The sequence below is a fragment of the Barbus barbus genome, assembly GCF_936440315.1.
Source record: "Barbus barbus genome assembly, chromosome: 14".
NCBI lineage: Eukaryota > Metazoa > Chordata > Actinopteri > Cypriniformes > Cyprinidae > Barbus > Barbus barbus.
Genome location: NC_136742.1, coordinates 21,089,205 through 21,110,483, shown reverse-complemented (window position 1 = coordinate 21,110,483; position 21,279 = coordinate 21,089,205). Strand labels below are relative to the sequence as shown.

General features: G+C 37.0%; 3 protein-coding genes across 5 annotated transcripts in view; 2 read left to right on the top strand and 1 right to left on the bottom strand.

The window, feature by feature from the left end:
• Positions 1-14,811, bottom strand: part of LOC306880091 (sestrin-1-like) — a 52,720-nt gene extending 37,909 nt beyond the window's left edge. The window contains exons 1-2 of the mRNA XM_079433386.1: positions 14,723-14,811; positions 13,878-14,195 (exon numbers count right to left, since the gene is read on the bottom strand). Of these exons, the coding sequence (XP_079289512.1) occupies positions 13,878-14,153 (276 nt within the window). The 5' untranslated portion in view covers positions 14,154-14,195; positions 14,723-14,811. The remainder of the gene's footprint in view (positions 1-13,877; positions 14,196-14,722) is intronic.
• The window catches only part of LOC306879751 (enhancer of rudimentary homolog), a 1,222,178-nt gene that overhangs the window by 761,971 nt on the left and 438,928 nt on the right, over positions 1-21,279 (top strand). The window lies entirely within an intron of this gene.
• Positions 15,088-19,284, top strand: LOC306880215 (centrosomal protein of 57 kDa-like). 3 transcript variants are annotated; one of them, XM_079433587.1, is made up of 11 exons: positions 15,088-15,437; positions 16,260-16,440; positions 16,526-16,702; positions 16,814-16,935; positions 17,113-17,229; positions 17,359-17,436; positions 17,582-17,674; positions 17,796-17,867; positions 18,139-18,368; positions 18,446-18,590; positions 18,704-19,179. In XM_079433587.1, exons 3-11 carry the CDS (start codon positions 16,561-16,563, stop codon positions 18,950-18,952), a joined length of 1,248 nt encoding a protein of 415 aa, XP_079289713.1. In that variant the 5' UTR covers positions 15,088-15,437; positions 16,260-16,440; positions 16,526-16,560; the 3' UTR covers positions 18,953-19,179. The 3 variants fall into 3 exon arrangements, with proteins under 3 accessions (XP_079289713.1, XP_079289711.1, XP_079289712.1); XM_079433585.1 differs by lacking the exon at positions 15,088-15,437 and adding an exon at positions 15,664-15,802 and having other exon boundaries at positions 18,704-19,284; XM_079433586.1 differs by lacking the exon at positions 15,088-15,437 and adding an exon at positions 15,664-15,802 and having other exon boundaries at positions 16,290-16,440.

The following is a 21,279-nucleotide window of genomic DNA, read 5'->3' as shown; positions in this document are numbered from 1 at the left end:
TGTTGAGCGCAGTGGCACTGATATTTCACACACTTTAAGCTCTTTTATTTCCCAAAAGTAATAGGATTAGTCCAACGAATCGTACGGTTTGTAATGCGTACCAAACCGAAAGCCTCGTACCGAACGGTTCAATGCGATTGCGAGTATCGTTACACCCCTATTCATTATATATATATATACACTGATTGGCTGCATCACTCTTCCCCCCTTCCATGTAAAGCTCTTTGGTGAGTACCCAGAAAAGTGGTATATAAATGTAACAAATTATTATTATTATTATTAATTGACCAGAGAATGCTGCATTTGAATACTTGATCCCAATTACGTATTTAGCAGCTAAATTGAAAAGAAGTTGGAAATAAAATCCTTTTTTTTAAGAAATCCATTTGCCTAAATTTGAATTTACACTGTAATAATTTCAAAATGTTTTTTATTATATGTATTCTATACAAGACTGTGATTTTTTTATCAAAAACACAGTAAAAACAGTAATACCATGAAATATTACAATTAAAATAGCTATTTTATTTTAAGAAATCTTTTGTAACATTACAAATGCCTGTACTGTCACTTTTGATCAATTTAATGATTCCTTGCTAATTAAAAAGGTTAATTTCTCACAAAAACAAAAACGTACTGACACCAACAATTTGAAAAACAGTGTATGGTTAAAGAACATAATTATTTTTTCTTTTTCTTTTTTTTTACATATCATGCAGAAAACAACACAAGCTGGCTTTGATGGGGTTTTTTAATAGTTACTTATGTAACAAATTTTTGTAAATCAAAAAATACTTAGTGTTTAATTAATATTTAGTTTTACAATAGTTTTGACATGCTGTAAGGTCATTCTAGGCATCAAGATCATTCTAGTTCAAGCTCTAAAACAAGAACATTATAACAAGTGCATCTAAAATTGCCCCACACACATGATCCAATGAGTTCACATAAGGTTATGGTCAAGTTATGAAGTCTATGATCGTCAGAAACAAGCTAACATATCATACTGCAACATATTCAACTAGGGCCATAGCTGACAAATTTATCAGTCAAGCCATTTGCTAACACATTTGGCTCCTAACAGGCTCTTGTGTCTTTACACTGATTTATATAAAGAGCTAGTTTAAGTGTTTTCTCAAATAACTGGAAAAAAATGTGTGGAAAAACTATTCCTTTTTTAAATAAAAATAACATTGCAATATCTCAGCTACTAACTAAAAACAATCCACATAAGGCCCACTGTGTGGCTTTGGGTTTGATATTAACCTTCAGTTGTTAAATAAATACTGTATAAAAAAATAATGTCACATGAATATCTTAAGACTGTCAGACAGCTGACCACACTGCTCACGTCCAGACAGAGAAGACGACGGCAGGTGACACTGCTGTGGAAACCTCAACTAAAAATACAAGCATATCCAGACATACCAATAATAATGTCAGGACTGCTGTCTTCAAAGGGGTTTTGTCTGCCTGAAAAACACAAAACAATACATGCACACACACACACACACACACACACACACACACAAACAGACACACTAACAAGCAAACCAGACTGCCATTCGTGAGAGAGACGAATATTGCGCGATTGTTTTGTTATACTCTTCCCTAAATGTGTGCAACGTGTTATCGAATGACTCATCACCAGCTCTGGCACGTGTTGCTAAATCAGGGTTAGAGGTGGGTCACTGATTCAAACCTGTCCTAAGAGCCATCCGCTTGGCAGAGCAATCAAGCCATACCTCGCCAAGCACAGCATTCAAAATGCCATATCAGGTTTTTTTTGTATGCTTGAACTGGTGCAGGCCTGTCAGTTGTTTACTTCTGTGGCTCAGATAGGTTGCAGTGAAGATAAGGAAATACAGATGAGTGTGCGACACTTTGATTATGTTGATTAGCTTTGGAAAAGCTCTGTGATCTTTCTACAGTCAACAGGAGTGTCAAAATCAGTTCCTGGAGGGCCAGTGTCCTGCAGAGTTTAGCTCCAACCATAATTAAACACACTCAAATCACTAATCAAGGTCTTCAGGATTACTAGAAACTTCTAGGCAGGTGTTTAGGAGCTGGACAGTGGGCCTCCATGTGCAGAGTTTGACATGTGATCTATACCAACTCTGTTGAAAAAAACAGCATATGCTGGTTAGGTATGTTTTGAAGCATGGCTGCTGGTTTGAGCTGGTCCTTAGCTGATCTAAGCTGGTCAAGTGCTGGTCATGAGCTGGTTTAAGATGGTCATGTGTTGGTCCTAAGCTGGTCCTGAGCAGGAATTAGTTGCTTTGGACCAGCTTAGGACCAGCACATGACCATCTTAAACCAGCTAAGGACCAGCTTAAACCAGCAGCCATGTTTCAAAACATACCTAACCAGCATATACTATTTTTTCCAAAAGGGAACACCTAAAAAATATATAATTTACAATTCTCTAAACCAATTTACACACCACAGCAAAAAAACACGAAAAAAAAAACACTATTTAACTCATTTAATAAAATAATAATAATAATAATAAAACAATAAATCAATATGTATTTGTTATAAAATATTTAATATTAAAAAGTGAATAAAATAATTATATAAAGTATTGACAAATTAAATGTGCTTCTTAAAATATATAGTTATAAAAAGTAAAAATCAAATAAATATTTAAGTGAATAAATATTCATATTTACTTACTTTAAATTATTAATTTTAAAAAGTAAAATAAATATTTTAATTATTTAATTTAAACTAGAATGTACCACCCTCATTTACAAAAAAAAAACATTAATGTAATATTTATATTAATAAATTCATGTTTTTATTTTATTAAAGGAATTATATAAAAAAATTATGTGTGTGTATTATATTATATATACTATTATATATATACAGTGCCCTCCATATATTTTGGAACAGTAAAGACAAAATTGCTCTGTTGGCTGTGGAGTCAAGACATTTGCAAATATGATTAAAAGATGAATATGAGACAAAACTACAGAATGTCACATTTTATTATTAGCCGTTTCAACACATGTTTTACCAAATAAAAAGAACAGCACTTTTAGAGTTCATCCCACTCATTGATGTGAGCGTAAGTATTGGGACAGTTGAACATAAGGCAGATATAAAAGATTAAAAGCTATTATTTAGTTGCAGATCCCTTGTGCACAAATCACAGCAGTGAGTCTGTGACCCATAGACATCACCAGACTCTTGGTCTCATTCTTTGAAATGCTTTTCCCAGCCTTTAATGCAGCCAATTCCAATTGTTGCTTGTTTTGGGGAGTTTCTGCCTTTACTCTCCTCTCCAGCTGGTGAAATTCATGTTCAATCGGATTTAAATCTGGAGATTGACTTGGGCAATCTAAGACGTTCCGTTTGGCAGGGTTTGAACTTGGCTGAACTGGCAGGGTATTTTGGGTCATTGTCCTGATGGAATATGAAGCACTTCCCAATGAATCTGGTGGCATTTTCTTGAATATTGGTGGGCAAGATGGTTTTGTATCCTTCCAAAGTCATTCTGCTACTGTCATCATACATTAATGAGGCAGTCGTGGCCTAATGGATAGAGAGATGGACTTGTAACCTGAAGGTCGTGGGTTCGAGTCTCAGGTCCGGCAGGGATTGTTGGTGGGGGGTGTGAATAACCAACACTCTCTCCACCCTCAATACCACGACTGAAGCGAGACCCTTGAGCAAGGCACCGAACCCCCAACTGCTCCCCGGGCGCCACAGCAATGGCTGCCCACTGCACCGGGTGTATGTTCACTACTGTGTGTACACTTGGATGGGTTAAATGCAGAGCACAAATTCTGAGTATGGGTCACCATACTTGGGCACACAGCCTTTCCCTTTCCCCTTAAGTCATCAGTAAAGTTGAGAGGGCCTGTTCCAGAGGCAGCCATGCATGCTCATGCCACGACACCACCTCCACCATGCTTTACAGATGAGGCTGTATGCTTGGGGTCATTGCAGTTCCCTTTTTTTCTCCACATTTTTGCTTTCCCATCATTTACATAAAGGTTCATCTTTGTCTCATCGGTCCATAAACACAGTACCAAAACTCTTCTGGCTCACCTTTGTGCTTTTTTGCAAACTCTAGTCTTGCCTTTCTATTTTTGGTGCTGGTCAGAGGTTTGCATCTTGCTGTGTAGCATCTGTAATTCTGTGTCAAAGTCTCCTGAGGACAGTAGATTGTCAGAGCATCACCCCAGCTTTCTGGAAGTTGTTGGTGATTTTACAGACACGTATTTTAGGATTCATTTTCACAGCTTTTATGATTTGTCTGTCATCAACTACTGTTGTTTTCTCAGCCGATCAGGTCGTTGTTGGTTGCTGGTGTCGCTGGTGGTTTCCAAACTCTTGATTTCTCCATGCCCATTGTTTTTGCTAGAGCTCTAATTGACTTCCTCTTTTCTTTTAGCATCCAAATTGCTTGCTTTTCTCTCAAAGTCAGCTCCCTTATCTTCATCCTGGTTTGTGTGTATCATCATCGAATGCAAGATTCAGAATACAGAAGTAATGGATATAACTGATACAACACATTCCCTGCTTTTAATATCTGAAGAATTAATGCAACAGGACACAGCTGATCACTTAGAAAGACCTGTGAGGCAACTGTTCCAATACTTATGCTCACATCAGATAGAGGGATGAAACTCTAAAAGTGCTGAACTTCTTAGCTGGTAAAACATCTGTGTTGAATCACCCAATAATAAAATGTGACATTCTGTAGTTTTGTCTCATATTCATCTTTTAATCATATTTGTAAATGTCTTGACTCCACAGCCAACTTTGGCTTTACTTTTGTCTTTACTGTTCCAATACTTTTGGAGGGCACTGTATATAAACACACATTATTAATACAATTCTAAATTAAATTACATTAAAATAAACTAAATATAGTCTAAAAGTATTTTTAATCTTATTATTTATACCACAGAAGGTTAATTTAGTTACAACAGATATAACAGAAAGATTGGAATCATTACATTTTTAAGTACAAGATTTGTACCAAAGTACCAGAACTATGTGTTTGATCAGAGTGGCGGAAAATGCCAAGGGTCTAGAGGGAGACATAAACATGGCTAACATTCAGGTTACGAAATTGATAGCCCTGTTTTCTGTTCTTCCTTTCACTCCTCACTCTCCCTATCTCTCTCTAGATGTGACTCATCTCTCACTCCTTTTATTCAACCTCTAAACATTCCACCATTCAAAGTTTACTTATGAATGAGTTTGTCTTTTCATCTTTGTTGACTTCAGTTTTTTAATTTTTCAACTTCTCACTGCCTCAGACATCACAGTGATCTGTTGCTTGCAGACATGCCAAGCTGTTCGGGTTCCAATTTATGTACACTTTGTACCTGCAAAAGGCTAAGAGTGATAACCATCAAAGAAAGCTTTCCAAAGCTTCCATCAGAAGACCTGCTGAGATGCTTAAACAGTGAGGCCTGCATCAAATCACAACAAAGAAGATGCTACTTGCAAGGATGAATGATGTGAATTAACTCTATAAGCATGAAAGGCCTGTTTCACTGTTGCATTAACTGGAGATTCATACCAATCCCAATGCACAATGTAAACAATGAAATGTAATCTCAGCATTCCTCAAGAGGCACGCTCTTTCTCCAACGTTGGCCAAGGATTGTGCGTCATGCTTCTGTCAAACTTTAGAACATAGTGTTACTGCAAAATGTGACTTCACAATGGCTGCAGCAAATCGTTTCTGCCAACCCGGTGGAAAATGACGCACATATACGGGGGCTTTATGACAATGAAGAGGGTTTTCCATCCTACACCTGCCATTGTCTTTTTCTGTAGTTTTCCAAGGAAAATAAAATTACACCGGAAAAGGAAATTGCTTCCATAAAGCTCAAATACTGGGATCAAAGCAGATGTTACTTTAAAATAACAAAAAGTGATGCTATGGAGAGAATGCACATGTATAATGTTATGTAATAAAGGTTAATGGTCAGTTTTGATATTTTTAGGTTTTGACTCAAAGTATGCCGCACAGTCACCAGACTATCCAATCTCCAAACAGATTTCTTCTTCTACTTTGCCTGACAACTCAGTCTATTTCTGTTCTCTATTTCACATCCCTCGAATTTCCGTTTTTTTTTTTTACCTATGACATTCTTATGCTCTATAACAACACATACACAAAAAATAATACCACTTCCTCTTCGAGTCTGGTTACACGTGGGTTCTGTGGCACGTGTGGCTGTGGCTCACGTTGCGTCTTTTTATTTGCAAAAATACAGCATATAAAATCACTTCTGGTGACCCGGATGTGGCCATAATCGAAGTTGGAAACTTCTCAAGGTGGTTTGTTTCATCTGACACAAGTGATGATGTATCAAAATGTCAGTCTCCAACTTCAAGGTTACGCCATAATGGATTTATGTCTTTATGAAGAATGAAAGCAGATGTTTATTTCAATAAACTGAATCAGTTACTCTCATAGAAACACAAAGAACACTTTAAAGGGGTCATATGACGTTGCTAAAAAGAACAATATTTTGTGTATTTGGTGTAATGCAATGTGTTTATATGGTTTAAAGTAAAAAAAAAACACATTATTTTCCACATACTGTACATTATTGTTGCTCCTCTATGCCCCGCCTTTCTGAAACGCGTAGATTTTTACAAAGCTCATCGTTCTGAGAAACGAGGCGTGCTCTGATTGGCCAGCTATCCAGTGCGTTGTGACTGGCCGAATACCTCAAGCGTGTGACGGAAATGTTACGCCCCTCACCGTATAGTGATGGCGTTTCCCGGCGTGACGAGACTAAAACAATAAAGCCCATTACATATGAAGCATTTGTTGCATCCAGGTGGGGACATAATTACTGATTATAATGACTTAGACCAGGGGTATGCAACGTCGGTCCTGGAGTGCCGCTGTCCTGTAGAGTTTAGCTCCAACCCTGATCAAACACACCTGAATAAGCTAATCAAGGTCTTCAGAACTACAGGGCTACAGGCAGGTGAGGTTTTTTATCAGGGTTGGAGCTAAACTCTGCAGAACATCGGCACTCCAAGACCGACGTTGCCTACCCTTACCAAAAAGTAGTTTACTTCAAGTTTATTTTATTAAGTATACTTAAGTAAAGTTCAAGTATATTTGTAAGTAACTTTATGTAGTAAGTATACAAATATCAGTGTACTAGTAGTATACTATTTCAACACACCTTGGGACTAAATTGGCCCACTTTCTAGTATATGTTTATATGTAGTATATCTAGTATATGTATGTTCAAATGTATATTTTTCAGTATACTTTAAGCATACCAGTAGTAAACTGAGTACACAACTAGTTTACATCAATGTTTTTAGCTTGTACTGCAACTATACTAAAAGTGAACTTATGGGTTTACTGATAGTTTACTAATTAAATACTTGTAGTAGCATTTTTAGTACACTTTGAAGTACAGTCTCAGTAAACTACTAGATTAGTAGTTTTATACTGCAAGTGTATTCGTATGCAGTGTTGGGGGTAACACATTACAAGTAACGCGAGTTACGTAATAATATTACTTTTTAACTAGTAAAGTAACGCATTACTTTTTAGTTTACAAGAAAACGCCAGTTACTTTTTTTCCCATTTATTGACTGACAGTGCGCTGTGTGAACATACTGTTACTGTAGTTCTAGACTAAATGTGAATGTGCATTAATTCATCCCATTCGCAAAAAACAGATTTAGTATTCATCAAAACGAATTAAAACAGTGAAATGCAAACTCCGAATATGACGAAAACCTGCAATAATTAAATATGTTAAACAACATAAATGTATCTAATCCCAGATTATTAACCAATGTCTCTGCTGACCTTTGATGATCCAGTTCAACCATACTATTAAGCAAAAATGACTTTAGATAAACTAAAAATTGGGCTTCATTGGTTTTTATTGCTGAAGAGTGTTGAACCTTCTTCTCCTGCGTTCTACTTTACAGACGTGAATTTACTTTTCCTTCAGCCTGAGGTTTATTCATTACACTTTTTGGTGTGAAAGGGCTTTTACATTTGCTATAATTAGAACTTCTTGTATTAAAAACAATCAAGCCCTGCTCATATTTAAAAAGTAACGCAAAAGTAACGTAACACATTACTTTCCTTAAAAAGTAACTTTCCCCAACACTGCCCGTATATTTTGAGCCCATTTCTGAGAAGTACATAAAAAGTAGACTTTCCTATTTTTAGTTAAAAGAAGAAAACTAATAGCACACTTGAATAAACTTCTTTTTTGTAAGGGTACCCCTGACTTAGACTGTCTTTTCACGCGTTGCATCGCGCCACATAAACATTAACATGTCTGCATTTGTGATCGGAGAAACAACAAACAACAAGCACTACTCTATACTGCTCAAAACTTGTGTTTGAATAGTCAGTAGCAGAAACGTACTTACAGGCTGTGAGTTAGAAGCGCCAGACTGTCCTTGCAAAGTTGGAATGGCCCACTTCATAGAAACAGCCTTTGTGCAAGCCAGGTTTAGGAAATAGTCCTCCGTAAATTGCAGCGCAAACACTCAAATATTTGCGTTGTACTGCTCTAGAACAGTGTTGTATATCAATTTAACTACTGATTTCTAGTTGTGTCCTCTTTTGGAAGCCCAAACAAAGTAATTTCGCTTTCACAGCGTCTCCAGGACATAGCGCCGGCGGCAGCAACAATACTACAGCGAGAATACAAATCGCACACCCTTTCTTTGATTTTGAGACTTTAGTCTTTGCAACTTCAGGAATTTTATCTATGCACGACCAGCTTGTAACTCTCCAAAGAGAAAGGAAAACTTGAAATCCCATCATAATACCCCTTTAAATGTGATAGATTCATTGAGAAGCATTGAGATGTCAGAGGTGATTACATCTATAAAAACTAAATTACAGCTGCCTGAGTTTACATGCACTTCACAGAACATAGGAAATGCTTCATTTGTGGTTTTATGGATGGATGGCTATCATCGTAAAGTACTTCTCACAACAATAAAAAAGTGTCCAGATGTGCTTGATGAAAAAGTTAAACATTGGTTTTCTCTTCCAAACACATGAACAGTTGTGAAAGCTCTCATTAAGCCCTTTATAGAGTATAAACACACACAAACACAAATATCTATGAGCTCCATATTTCACATTTACAGTACAAATAAATCTTAACTAAGCATTTCAATCTTTATACTTATGACACACTGACATACATGTTCACTTATTTAGCCCAAGAGGATAAAGTTTGGCTGGATAGCACATACCCTTCTGATAGATGTTGTAAATAAATCATCCAGCAATTCAAAATTAGTTGTGTATTCGAAATAAATAGCATCTGCAAGCATAATATTACATTATATTCAGTAGATATTTACCAATGTTTGGAGGGCTCTTAAAGCATTACGTTGATATTTTTTCAGTTACAGTATAGTTGTTAGTGACGATCATACCGATCAACATTGTTGTGATGTAATTTTCCTGCATGTAATGGGTCTGCCAGCTGAGCAACTGCTATTTGGATATAATGGTATTGTAGACATTCATTTAGCAATCTAATTTGTTTTCTTGACACAAGGAGTAAAGAAATAAAACATTTCTGCAAGCATTTAGGTCAAGCGGTGGAAATTTCCGCTGTATCAAGTTAGGTCAAGTCAAGTTAGGAAGTGGTTTTATTATTAGGTAATGGCACCCTCTGGTGTTCGTAATTTTACAATATGGGAAAAACTTGGTTTTATGGTTACTCACCAAATCACCACAGTATTGTCACAGTGTCCAGTTGCCAAAAACAGCTTTTATATAACATTGACGTGATTTCAATGCCATTTTGAGTAAAAGTCAACACTGCTGCACACATTTGACGTAATCTAAAAAAATAGGTCTCCTCCCTGACCACTGGGACTTGATCTGCAATGTTGATTCCAAAACTAACTATAATATGTAAAAGTTTGAAAATTTTCCCAAAACAAATCCTGTATAGATCCATGAGCACAGCTTTACATGCATTCATTAATATTAATCAACAACAGATGGGCTGTAATCTGATCCGTGTACACAGCTTAACATCCAACACTCTGAAAAATTGTGCTCGCTTGCTTTGTCCTCATCTTTCTACTAGAATGTCTTCAACTTTCACATTCGTAATTCTGCCAACAGCAGATTCTGTATTTCATCTGCACCGCTTTCCTCATCCTACTTATTTCATGAGGTGTTTGTGCAGATCAACAGAAGTGGCATTAACAGCACTCTCATAAAAGCATTAACAACGCTCATAACACTCCCAGACCAAACCAGCAGGGGAGAGAAAATGTCACATACGCACATCATCTTAGAAGCCAAAGTACTAACTGTGTGGTGTTATGTTGTGTACTGAGTATTTGGGGGAGTGTATATCTTTCATTCCATTTTCCATCCAAAGACTTGTTTTTTTTGGAACCAGGCCATTTTTCACATCCAAATAGGCGTCATTCCTCTAGGGCAGTACCATTCCTTAATTCCTAGAGTTGAGAGAGGTTTCTAAGGATTTCCCCCTCCCCTCAGCACAGTTACCACAAACAAGTCCCCCTCCCCAATCGTGGGGTTGTTGTGCTACAGAACTCCATGCTGTCATGTTAGCCCCCTTCCTTAAATAGGGGGAAAACACAGTCTGCAGATTGTTTTCCACTCATATTCTTTCTCTAGGTGTAAGTATAAATAAAGTGTCTATTTATCCTTTTCTTTTCTCCTCGCTTAACCCTCTATTGCACAATGCTGCCTTAGGGTGACAAACTCATTTTCATCAGTCTGCAATCACATTTTCATCTTCAGTGCATACAAAATGGCAATAAAATGGTTAATAATGAAGAGAAGACTTATAATAAACGGCTATTTTGTTCACACTACATTCTGATGACAATGTTTTGGCTTTTTAGGTATAGTATACTGTTAAGTATTTAATTTAATTATTTTATTAACAAGGCCTATTTTATGCAAGAAAACTGAATTAAATATTTTAACATTGCTTTAATGCATGCAATAGCGCATATAATAATTTTGCATTAAAAAAAATCACCACCACTAAGATTGCAGACATGTAGACTTAACATTACTAGCACCCAACTCACTAAACCGGTGCCAAGTACCATGGTGACACCCAGCTTCCAAACACATAACAAATTCTCACACACACACACACACACACACACGCACACACACGCACACACACGCACACACACGCGTGCGCATACATACGCAAACACACATCCAATTCACATGACCCTCACAAGGCCCACAGCTAATTTAAGACCTGAGGGAAGGAATCATTTTCAAAACCTGGGTGGGCAACAAAAACACTCCTCTACGGCTTTCTGTTACATGTCTTACTGTCTCTATAAAGACAATTTTCAGCACTGTACTGTATCATTATTCTAGGAAGCCTGGCATCTCAAAGGCTCATATTTAATGGGGTAAAACACCTTTGCTTGCACCGAAAATGCCCTTATAATATCAAAGTAAGTAATATGGGAACATAAATATCAATATTATTCATCTAATCATCTTTGTGTATATCATCAAAGTTAAGTACTCGTGAATTTTTCATTCACAGACAACTAGCGCCACCTGCAAATGAGAAATATGACACTATGAGCCATAACGAACAAAAAACACATAGGAAAATAGGAAATATGGGCATCTTACATAATTTCTAAAACTCCTTTCAGACTAGTGGACTGACATTGACCTAGATCTGTCTCACTATCCACAGCTTCTCAGGGCTTATCACTGCAGAAACATGCATTAGTGCACACACGCATAAACACACTCACAATGAACAATGCCCATTCAGGTGCAACTCGTTCAGGTGTGATGCACAACCAGAGGACACATCCTGTAAATGTGATATCAAGCAAGTGGGCTGCACCAACCACAATTACAAAACAATGCTGTACTAGCCTATCAGTAATAATTTTTTCTTGGATTACTGCTTTCAGAGGTCACATCCTGAGTGTGTCTACACCTGCCAGCATCTGTATGGTGCTCACTGGATCAAAGGTCAATTTTATATTTTTAATGGGCCCCTTGAATCCCATAATTCCGGATATCAGAGCAGACGGCTTACTTACCACTGATACAGTAAGCAGAAGGGGTTAAAAGGTCAACACAAAACAAGGGAGGAACATCCTGTCATCTGACATCTATTTTGTATAAATAGAATAGGTAAAGATTATGCAAAAAAAAATAAAAATAATAATAATATATATATATATATATATATATAGATTGATAGGGGATCAAATACTTATTTCACTCATTAAAATGCAAATCAATGTATAACTTTTCTGAAATGCGTTTTTCTGGATTTTTGTTGTTGTTGTTATTCTGTCTCTCACTGTTCAAAAAAACTACCATTAAAATTATAGACCATTTCAAGTACGATCATTTCTTTGTCAGTGGGAAACCATACAAAATCAGCAGGGGATCAAATAATTTTTCCCCCCACTGTATATTTATATATAAATACATATATATATATATATATATATATATATGTGTGTGTATATGTATGTGCTAATATATATATATATATATATATATATATATATGCGAACGTGTCTTGTGTCTTTGCATGTTTTTAGTAATGTGACATTTTGGGTTAATTAATCACACATCTGTGTTAATTACCAAAGTTGCTGATCCAAAAATAACACTAACAAAGCAATCTGCAACAAGTACATGTTAATATTCTGACATCTAAACCTCCGTCTCTGACTCTCTAATGGAAAAGCTTTGGGAAAATAATATTCTCAACACTTTAGGATCACAGAAAAATAATGGCCAATTACATTTATTGTACAGACATGGACCAAATGGATTTAGATGTTCTGGTAAACCTTTAAACAGTATCTGTGACTAAGGAGAGCCCCTGATCCTCTCTGACTCCTCCAGTGAACTCTGTGACACAAAAAGCCTCAAATTCTGTAATAAATGACCCAGTCCCCAAGCTTCCTCAACCCGGGCAGAGCTATTTTAAGATGTGGCGTACATGCAATCCCGCATAAACAAATACACGCGTGTGTAAACAACAAACATAGTAACTGCTACACTTTACCTCATCATATCTTGTCTATCTGCAGTCTCAAAAAATATTCTTCTTACGTTTTCTTTCAGTCTTCACTTATAAGCTACATATATAATATGAATATGGTTTGAAATTGAATGAAAATAACATGGGATCACAGGAGAACATTATTAATGGCAGAGCCAAAACCAAAAGTCCCACTTATTTATTACTTGCAAATTGCCTAAGAATAAATGGCCTTTCAAGGGTTCCCACAGTTTCTGACCAATTTTAATGACTTTTCCATGATTCTCCAGTTGCATGAGATGAATGGATTAGGATTTAAAAAAAAAAAAAAAAAAACATTTTATAGAATATCCCACTAACAACAAGTAACTCTCCAGGCAAAAATACTTAAATTTGCACATAAATAGAAAAAATATATTGACTATCAAAAGTTCCAAGACTATTTAAGCTTGAAAATCACACTTTACAAAATTCCTAATATTGTTTTTCAATGACCATGGGAACTCTGTGTTTAAAACTGAACTGAAGCTGAATAATTATTATTAAATAATATGAAAAAACTGTATATGAAATATTTATTTTAAAATATTAAGATATATTTTGTGCAAGATTCATGGATCAAATTAATCTCTTTCCACCAATAGGCTTTACGTTTATACAGCTGGGTACAAATGCATAGGGTTTGGTCTGAATAAATGTAGTACAATTAGACACCAACATATTATATGCAAGGGTGTTTTCTTTTCTTTTTCTTTTCTTAAAAACCCATAAATCATGTACAGAAATTGTTGAACATACAATCAACATCTTTACTATTAACTTAATAATTATTAAAGTACCGACCTGAACCTTCTGGAGCAAACACATGCATTTCTTCCTGATGTCTTCATAAGGACACCGTTTGGAGAGCATCAGGACATGAGCCAGGAGAGCGTTGAGATCACTGGATAGACTGTCACCCATGGCTGGGGGAGAGGAGGACTGCGGGTCCGGCATCGGCTCCATGGTCTCTATTCTCTTCATCACTTCCTGGTGAATGAGCTCCATGGCTGCATGTCTGGACCTCGAGTCTCGATTGCCCAGAGCATCCCATCTTCCCGCAGCATCTCTCACGTCCATCACTGTAACAGTCTACTATTCTTCCACTATACACCTGAATGACTGAGCCATGCATAAGATAAAAATGTGTGCCAATTATTAATATAGCTAAAACAATCCTAAATCCTCTCTGCTTCAAGCTGGCAAAGGAATTCTGCAAATCCCTCCAAAAATGTTCCATATTATCCTGCTAGTATAAGCAGACTTGCAAGTGCATGTCTCAGCAGGCATTATACGAATGATGTGTATTTATAATTGTGCTGAATGCTTTACTAAACAAAAGTTGTTAGGGTTTTTGTTTTCGGTTGTTTAAACAGTAGAACTGACACATTTTCAAATGTCTAGGGAAATAATTATTTATAATTTTGCTATAAAAGCTGGCTATTTTACCAAAGCAATACTGAGTATGATACAGTGGGCAGATTCTAAAAAAAACCATTGAATGACGTTCAATCAAGTTCTGTTATTTGGCAACAAGCATATCCCTCAAAGGTTACACAGTTAATAAATTCACAGGTATGGTCAGTAATTATTAAGCGCGTTCTATTTTAAAATGAAATGTGCAAAATATGTCAGATAAAAATACTTACTAAATTCACATTCTCTCTTGTCGTCCCCGCTGCCGTTGAATGAGACCTTCCTGCTCTCTGGCTCTTCAGTCGATTTCAGTCCTTTGCACAGCGGCTTGAGTTAACAATTGATTGACAGCTACCGCGGTCCAATAGTGTTCTACAAAAAAAATTATGGGCGGAGATATGCTCACGACGCACCAATAAACGATTAGAAAGGCGTTTCCGTCAGGCCGCGCCTCCCAATACAAATTAACTGGGAATTGTAGTTCAGACGCTCGGTAATATCAACGTTCTCTTGGCGGCACAAATATAGCGCAGAACTACAAATACCAATAGCCAAAAAAAAACATTGGTAACTGCAGGGGCCCCGCCACCACTTGTTTATCTCAAAACCCTTATGATTAATGCAAAGCTTTCACCAGATATTCAGCTATATTATTCAAAGAAAATATGTGAGCTAATCTCTAAAAACAGAATAGATTTGACTATGCCACTTCTTACTGTATTACAAAATATGAACAATGCCCACTTCTTTGTTTCAAAGTTCCTCTGTAAATAAAAATAGAACTGGTGTTTGTGGCAAACATAACTAATTCAGAAAGAACTGGAAAGTTTAAATTTAAGTTAAATTTACATTTGTGGTTTTATTATTATTATTTTTATTTAATAACCTAGACTTGAGGTTGTGCCTGGGGCAGAAGAATTCCAGCATTGCCAACTCACTTTGTTGCAAGTATGTCATCTATCTATCTATCTATCTATCTATCTATCTATCTATCTATCTATCTATCTATCTATCTATCTATCTATCTATCTATCTATCTATCTATCTATCTATCTATCTATCTATCTATCTATCTATCTATCTATCTACAGTTTTTGGATATATATTGTAGAAGCTGTTATTGTGTGCATGCTGAACACTGAGGGCGGTAAAAGAAGAGGGAAGTTTGAAACTGGGCGGCGCTGTCGGCTACAGCTGTTAACAGGACACGTTCGGCTAATTCATCTGTGCCTCGACGAATAGGCTGCATTGTTTAACGTTAGTCTTATGTGTAACCAAGAGATTGATTTATAATGGATCACTTCAGAGATCAGGTATTTAGCTTTGTGCTAAAATATTTTTATTGCGGTTGTTATTATTCTTAGCGATGTTTGCATTGCTGTATCCCAGTCGTTAGCCTTATTAGCTTATTCACATTGTGTACTGAGCAGTCTAGACTCTAGAGAACAGGTTTTGGGTTCGTAAACGTTTATTTAGCCTAAAAAGCAGCTGTCTAGGTTTCCAATCACAGCCATTTAATGAATCATCCAGGAAATGTCCAGGACTTTAAAATGTTACAATATCGTTGTATACAACAATGTGGCTAACTTGATTTTTGGTTTGTGAGTTTAGCTGTTTTCTGACTGTATTGTATTCTTTAACAGCCATTTTTTTATATAAAGACGATGACTCGGTATATATAACTGTATTATTAACGTTCACTCATTCAAAGTGTTGGTTTTCGCAAAAAAAAAAAAAGAATAATGTTATTTTTTTATTTCTGAATTACAGAGTCTTAATCTGGACTCTCCATCTAAACAGAGTTATGTTGGCAGTTATTACCAACCTCCAGAGAAGCTGTCAAGACCTCTGTACACGAACACAGCCACACATCCACAGGAAAGAAAGAGCTCAGGTGTGCAGGACATCAGCCCACAGCTTTATCAAACAGTACCTGATGCTGGAAGCAGAGGTGAATTGAGTTATTAGATGCCGAGGACCATTTTATGTAACCAAACATATAAAACCAAATGTAAATGTTTCATGTGTTTGAACAGCAGTGATAGCAGCCTTGAAAACACTGCAGGAGAAGATGCGGCGCTTGGAGCTGGAGAGAGTTCAGGCAGAGAGGAACGTCCAGCATTTCTCTAAGTCTGTTCGACATCAGGCGGATACTTCTGCTCAGAGAGAACCGGATCACAGCACACAAGATAATCACTCTACACAGAGGAAAGGTAAAAGTGTTCCACAACAGGTTTTGGTATGTTTGAATAATAATTGGAAAGTCCAGTACTGTATTAAGTTAGTGTGTACAAAGTTGTCTCTGTTTCTCTTCTTCCTTTCAGAGATGGTTTCCAAGCTTCATTCCACAGAAACACGCTGCTCTCTGCTGGAAAAACAGCTTGACTACATGAGGAAAATGGTGGAGTGTGCAGAGAGAGAAAGAATCACTCACACAGACAGGCAGGTGAGCAAACAGACAAAAGCAAAAGAGCTTGTGCACTATATTCCAAGAGTTTAAACATTTTGTAAATTCTCATATGAAAATATACAGCTTGTGTACAAACTCAATAGCTTTTGAGCTTTCAAATCCTCTCTTAATCTCGCTCTGTTTCTCCTTTTCTCTGTTCTGATTGGTTTTTAGGACTCTGTGTGTGGGGAAAGCACACATACAGACCCACAAATGCAGACACAGCTCAATAAATTGGAAAGACTGGAAAAGGAGTATCTAAAACTCACCAGTACACAGTCTATAGCTGAGGTACAAACATATGATATGCACTTGGGCTAACCACCTGGGCTTTTATGCACTCAGGTAATTTGGGAGGAAAAAAATCCACATGGACACAGTTTTATTTTTTCAATCTGTTGTGGTGTCTTTCATCTACAGAGGAAGATTGAGGTCTTAGAACAGAAACTTTTAGAGGAGCAACTTGAACGCAAACTTGTGCAGGAGAAAGCAGAGGAGGTAAAACAAAAGAGGCAATCATATTCTCAAAAAAAATAGATTTATAAATCATGCCAACTCTCCCCATAGAAAAAATAGCTTTTATTAAAAAGCCATTTTTAAAATTCATGCATTCATGCCGTCTCTTTGCTTTTCTTGGCATCAGTTGCAGCGAGAGTTTGAAAACAATCTCCTCTCCCTTTCTGCTGTGACTCAACCTAATGGCAAGAAAAAGAAGAAAGAAAAGGACTCTTGCAAGGTAAAAATCTGCAGTAATGTATAGTGAGCGCAAGGTGGCAGTATATTTACTGAACCCGAATACTACAGATGTATTCTGCAGTGAGTTGTTAATAATATTTTCTTCTTTCATATAATGTCAGAAGCCCTCCTCAGTGAAGGGGGAGGCGCCTCTCACTCCAAAGGCTAAACGCCTCCCATTTGTGGCTGGAACAGTCAGTATGACCTCACCCCTACACATAATTTAATTATTATTTACATTTATACATGGTTGTTATTATTACACAAAAGTGACAGTAAAGACATTTATGGTGTTACAAAATATTTTTTTTTCAAATATTTAATTTATTTATTTATATTGATTCTATTCATCAAAGAATCCTGAAAAAAGAAACCCAATTTCCACAAAAATATTAAGCAACAACTATGTTCAGCATTTATGATAATAATAAATGTTATCTTGATGCAGTTTTCTCTCTCTCTCAGTCGACCAGTCCCAGTCACTCAGTCAATGCCAATGTTCAGAGTGTTTTGCACCTGATGAAGCACAGAAACCCACGGCTGTGTGAGAGAGTCAGTGCACTGCAGAGGTCCGTTTCTGAGAACCAGCAGGCCCAGCGCAGACCTCCGTCCTCCCCCAGCAAAGCAACTTCCACACTGGGCAGCCTTTCTGATCTTCTGCTCGCCCTTCAGGATGAACTGGGACAGATGAGCTTGTGAGTTACACTATCTTGATCAAGACTAGTTTTTGTACGGGGACAGTAGGATACAATGTAAACATTGTGTGTGACAGTGAACACCAGGAGCTGGTCAAGCAGATAGACGAGACCTCTAAACGAGAGCTTCGTGACGATCTGGAGCAAGAGCTGGACTGTTTGGTCAAGAGAATGGAGGAGAAAGCAGCTCAAATCTCCAAACTGCGCAAGCATCAGCAAACAGTAAGTTTGTACTTTGTTAGACATTACACTTTCAACAGTTTTTGTAATAGTACTTGAATAAAAATGTCCTATAGAAAACACTGATGCATATCAAGCTATTTTTGCTCCTGTAGGTTCAGAAACTCTCCCAGCCATCCTGTAGCCTCAGGCAAAAGCAGCAGAAGCATCGTAGGGCTGCCAGTGTAGGGGGAAAAACCAGGGCACAGAGTGGGGTACAACCACTGCCACCGTCCCCTGTCAAAGCCTCGGCCAGCACGGGACAAAAACAGAGCAGGAGCAGTCAAGAGTCCCTGAGGCTTCTTAGAGAGACACAGAAACTGTGCTCTAGCCTCCGTAGACAGGACATTGCATGGGAGACATAGTTACATTGTCCTAAAACACAAATCCAGGGCTTAGAAGAGTTATAGCACCTCAAGAGGACACTGGAATGATACCTAATATTTCCACTCAGAAAACACTGATTCATCTGATTTTACTCAACTCTGAATGACTTTCATGAGTTTTTTCATTTGTTTTTATTTCTGTTAATATTTTTTGTTTGAATATTAAGTTGTAAATAAAATATCTACATATATTTATAGTACAGACCAAGTTGGCTTCTTATTTATCTGTAGTCTAAACTTTGATCACTTTTCACCATCCAATCGATAAAATTAAGTCCTGTCATACGGTTAACACATTTTACACAATCACTAAAAAAATGAAAAAAAGGCCTGTTGGTAAGACTTTTTATTTCACCTACTCCAAGTGTTAAGAAAGTAACACCAGGAAAGGTAGTGATGGTGATGAAAAACGTGAGGGGAAAAAACAAGTTCTTGCAGCATCAGCTTTTGTGTGGTTACTTTCTTAAGGGATTTACAATCAGTTGACACATTGTTTCCTACACAGTTTCCACAACAAAATGATTTCATTCTTTGACATCTAATCTCGTTTCAACCACAAATGACAACGGTCACCAGGTTTACACCTTGAAAAACCACAAATGTGTAAAAATATAAAAGAGGAGAGCAGATGACAAAAATTAACAAAAGCTATTCGAGATGTAACCAGGCAGAAAAGATGGACTGTTTTCTTCATACAGTCTTACTGGATTATGCGCTGTGACACAGTACAGATTAAATCAGTATTGCATAAACTCATTGGAATACAGGAAGCACTGGCACAATGTACAGTAATATCATTGATTGTTGGTGCTCACAATCCTTGATCAGAATGAGCTTTATTGGCTAAGTATGTTTACACATACAAGGAGTTTGTTGTAGTGACAGAAGCTCCACAGTGCAACAGAAAGACAGTAACAGGACAGGACACAGATAATAAAAGAATAATATACAAATAGGCAATGTACAAAGCAGCAAAAACACAATATATAATATAGACAACTATGTATGTACAGATCAAGTATGTGCAAATTAGAAATGATAAAATAGAAATAAAATAAGTGAGTGTGGTCAATGGATAATGTATTATAGTTGTGTGTTCCACGATTGTTGTTGAGTGTTCATGAGATGGATTGCCTGAGGGAAGAAACTGTTCCTGTGATTATGGCATCGGCATGTTAACCAGTTTTGACTGGATGTTACAGTACAAAATGTCCTTGTTATACTTCATTTCTCTTAAATGATTCATGACCTTAATGGTCATCTTTTCAGTAGTGTGGTACGAGGGAAAACATTGAATCCCAACACATGCACATCCTGTCCAGAGAAGAAATCTAGGCATTTGATGCGAAGTAAGCAAGAATAGAGCTGACCCTCAGGGTGAGTGCATATCCTGTTAGTTAAACATTACAGTGTGTGTGTTTTAAGGACTGTTTCTAGGACACAGTGACATTGAAATAGATTAACCCTCTGGTTGTGTTCGGACTCCTGTCACCCTTGTGGTGTTCCCGGTCAACAATGACCGAATTATATATTTATTATTATAAATCTGTCATTATGCTATATTATCACTAAATATTGGATTCATTCTTTTTGTCAACTTGTTTTCTTTCATTTAGGACTGGTTTTGTGTTTCTATTTGCATCTGATTAATCGTAAGCCTCATTTATCTGAAAGTAGGTACCTCATTTCTTGAGTGAAAAAAAACATTTTATGAAACTTTTCACAATATGAGAAATTATGAAAATTTGCACTGTTTCTCACACTAGTGTGCTGTAATGTGTAATCAGGAAGTTTGCTTTTAAATGCTTTTTATTTTGTACAAAATTGCACAAAGTCACACTTGTCAAAAATGGCCGGCCATTGAAACTGAATGGGGAAGAATGAAAGTAAGAGAAACAACTAGTGTTCAGGAGCATGTTGTGCTTGCAAACATAAAGGCCTTGGACCAGTGCGTGTGTGGATGCATGTATACTTACTCACGCTATCTCACACACACACACACACACACACGCACACACACACACACACACATCTATGCATACAAACTATTGTGAGTATTACACCTATTTCATCCTACCCTGAACTGCATGCAATATGCTTTTATGAATCTGATATTATAACTCTCTCTCTCTCTCTCTCGCACACACACACACACACGCTCAAACCGCCTTGTCTTTGGCCTGCATTGACTTCAAAATAATCTTTTTTTCCATCTTTTGACCAGAACGTTACATCAACTTCAGCTGGGCCCTCAAAATCAGAAGATTGCTCCACTTCAGTTGTTGCAAGGTTTTCAGCTTGTTCAA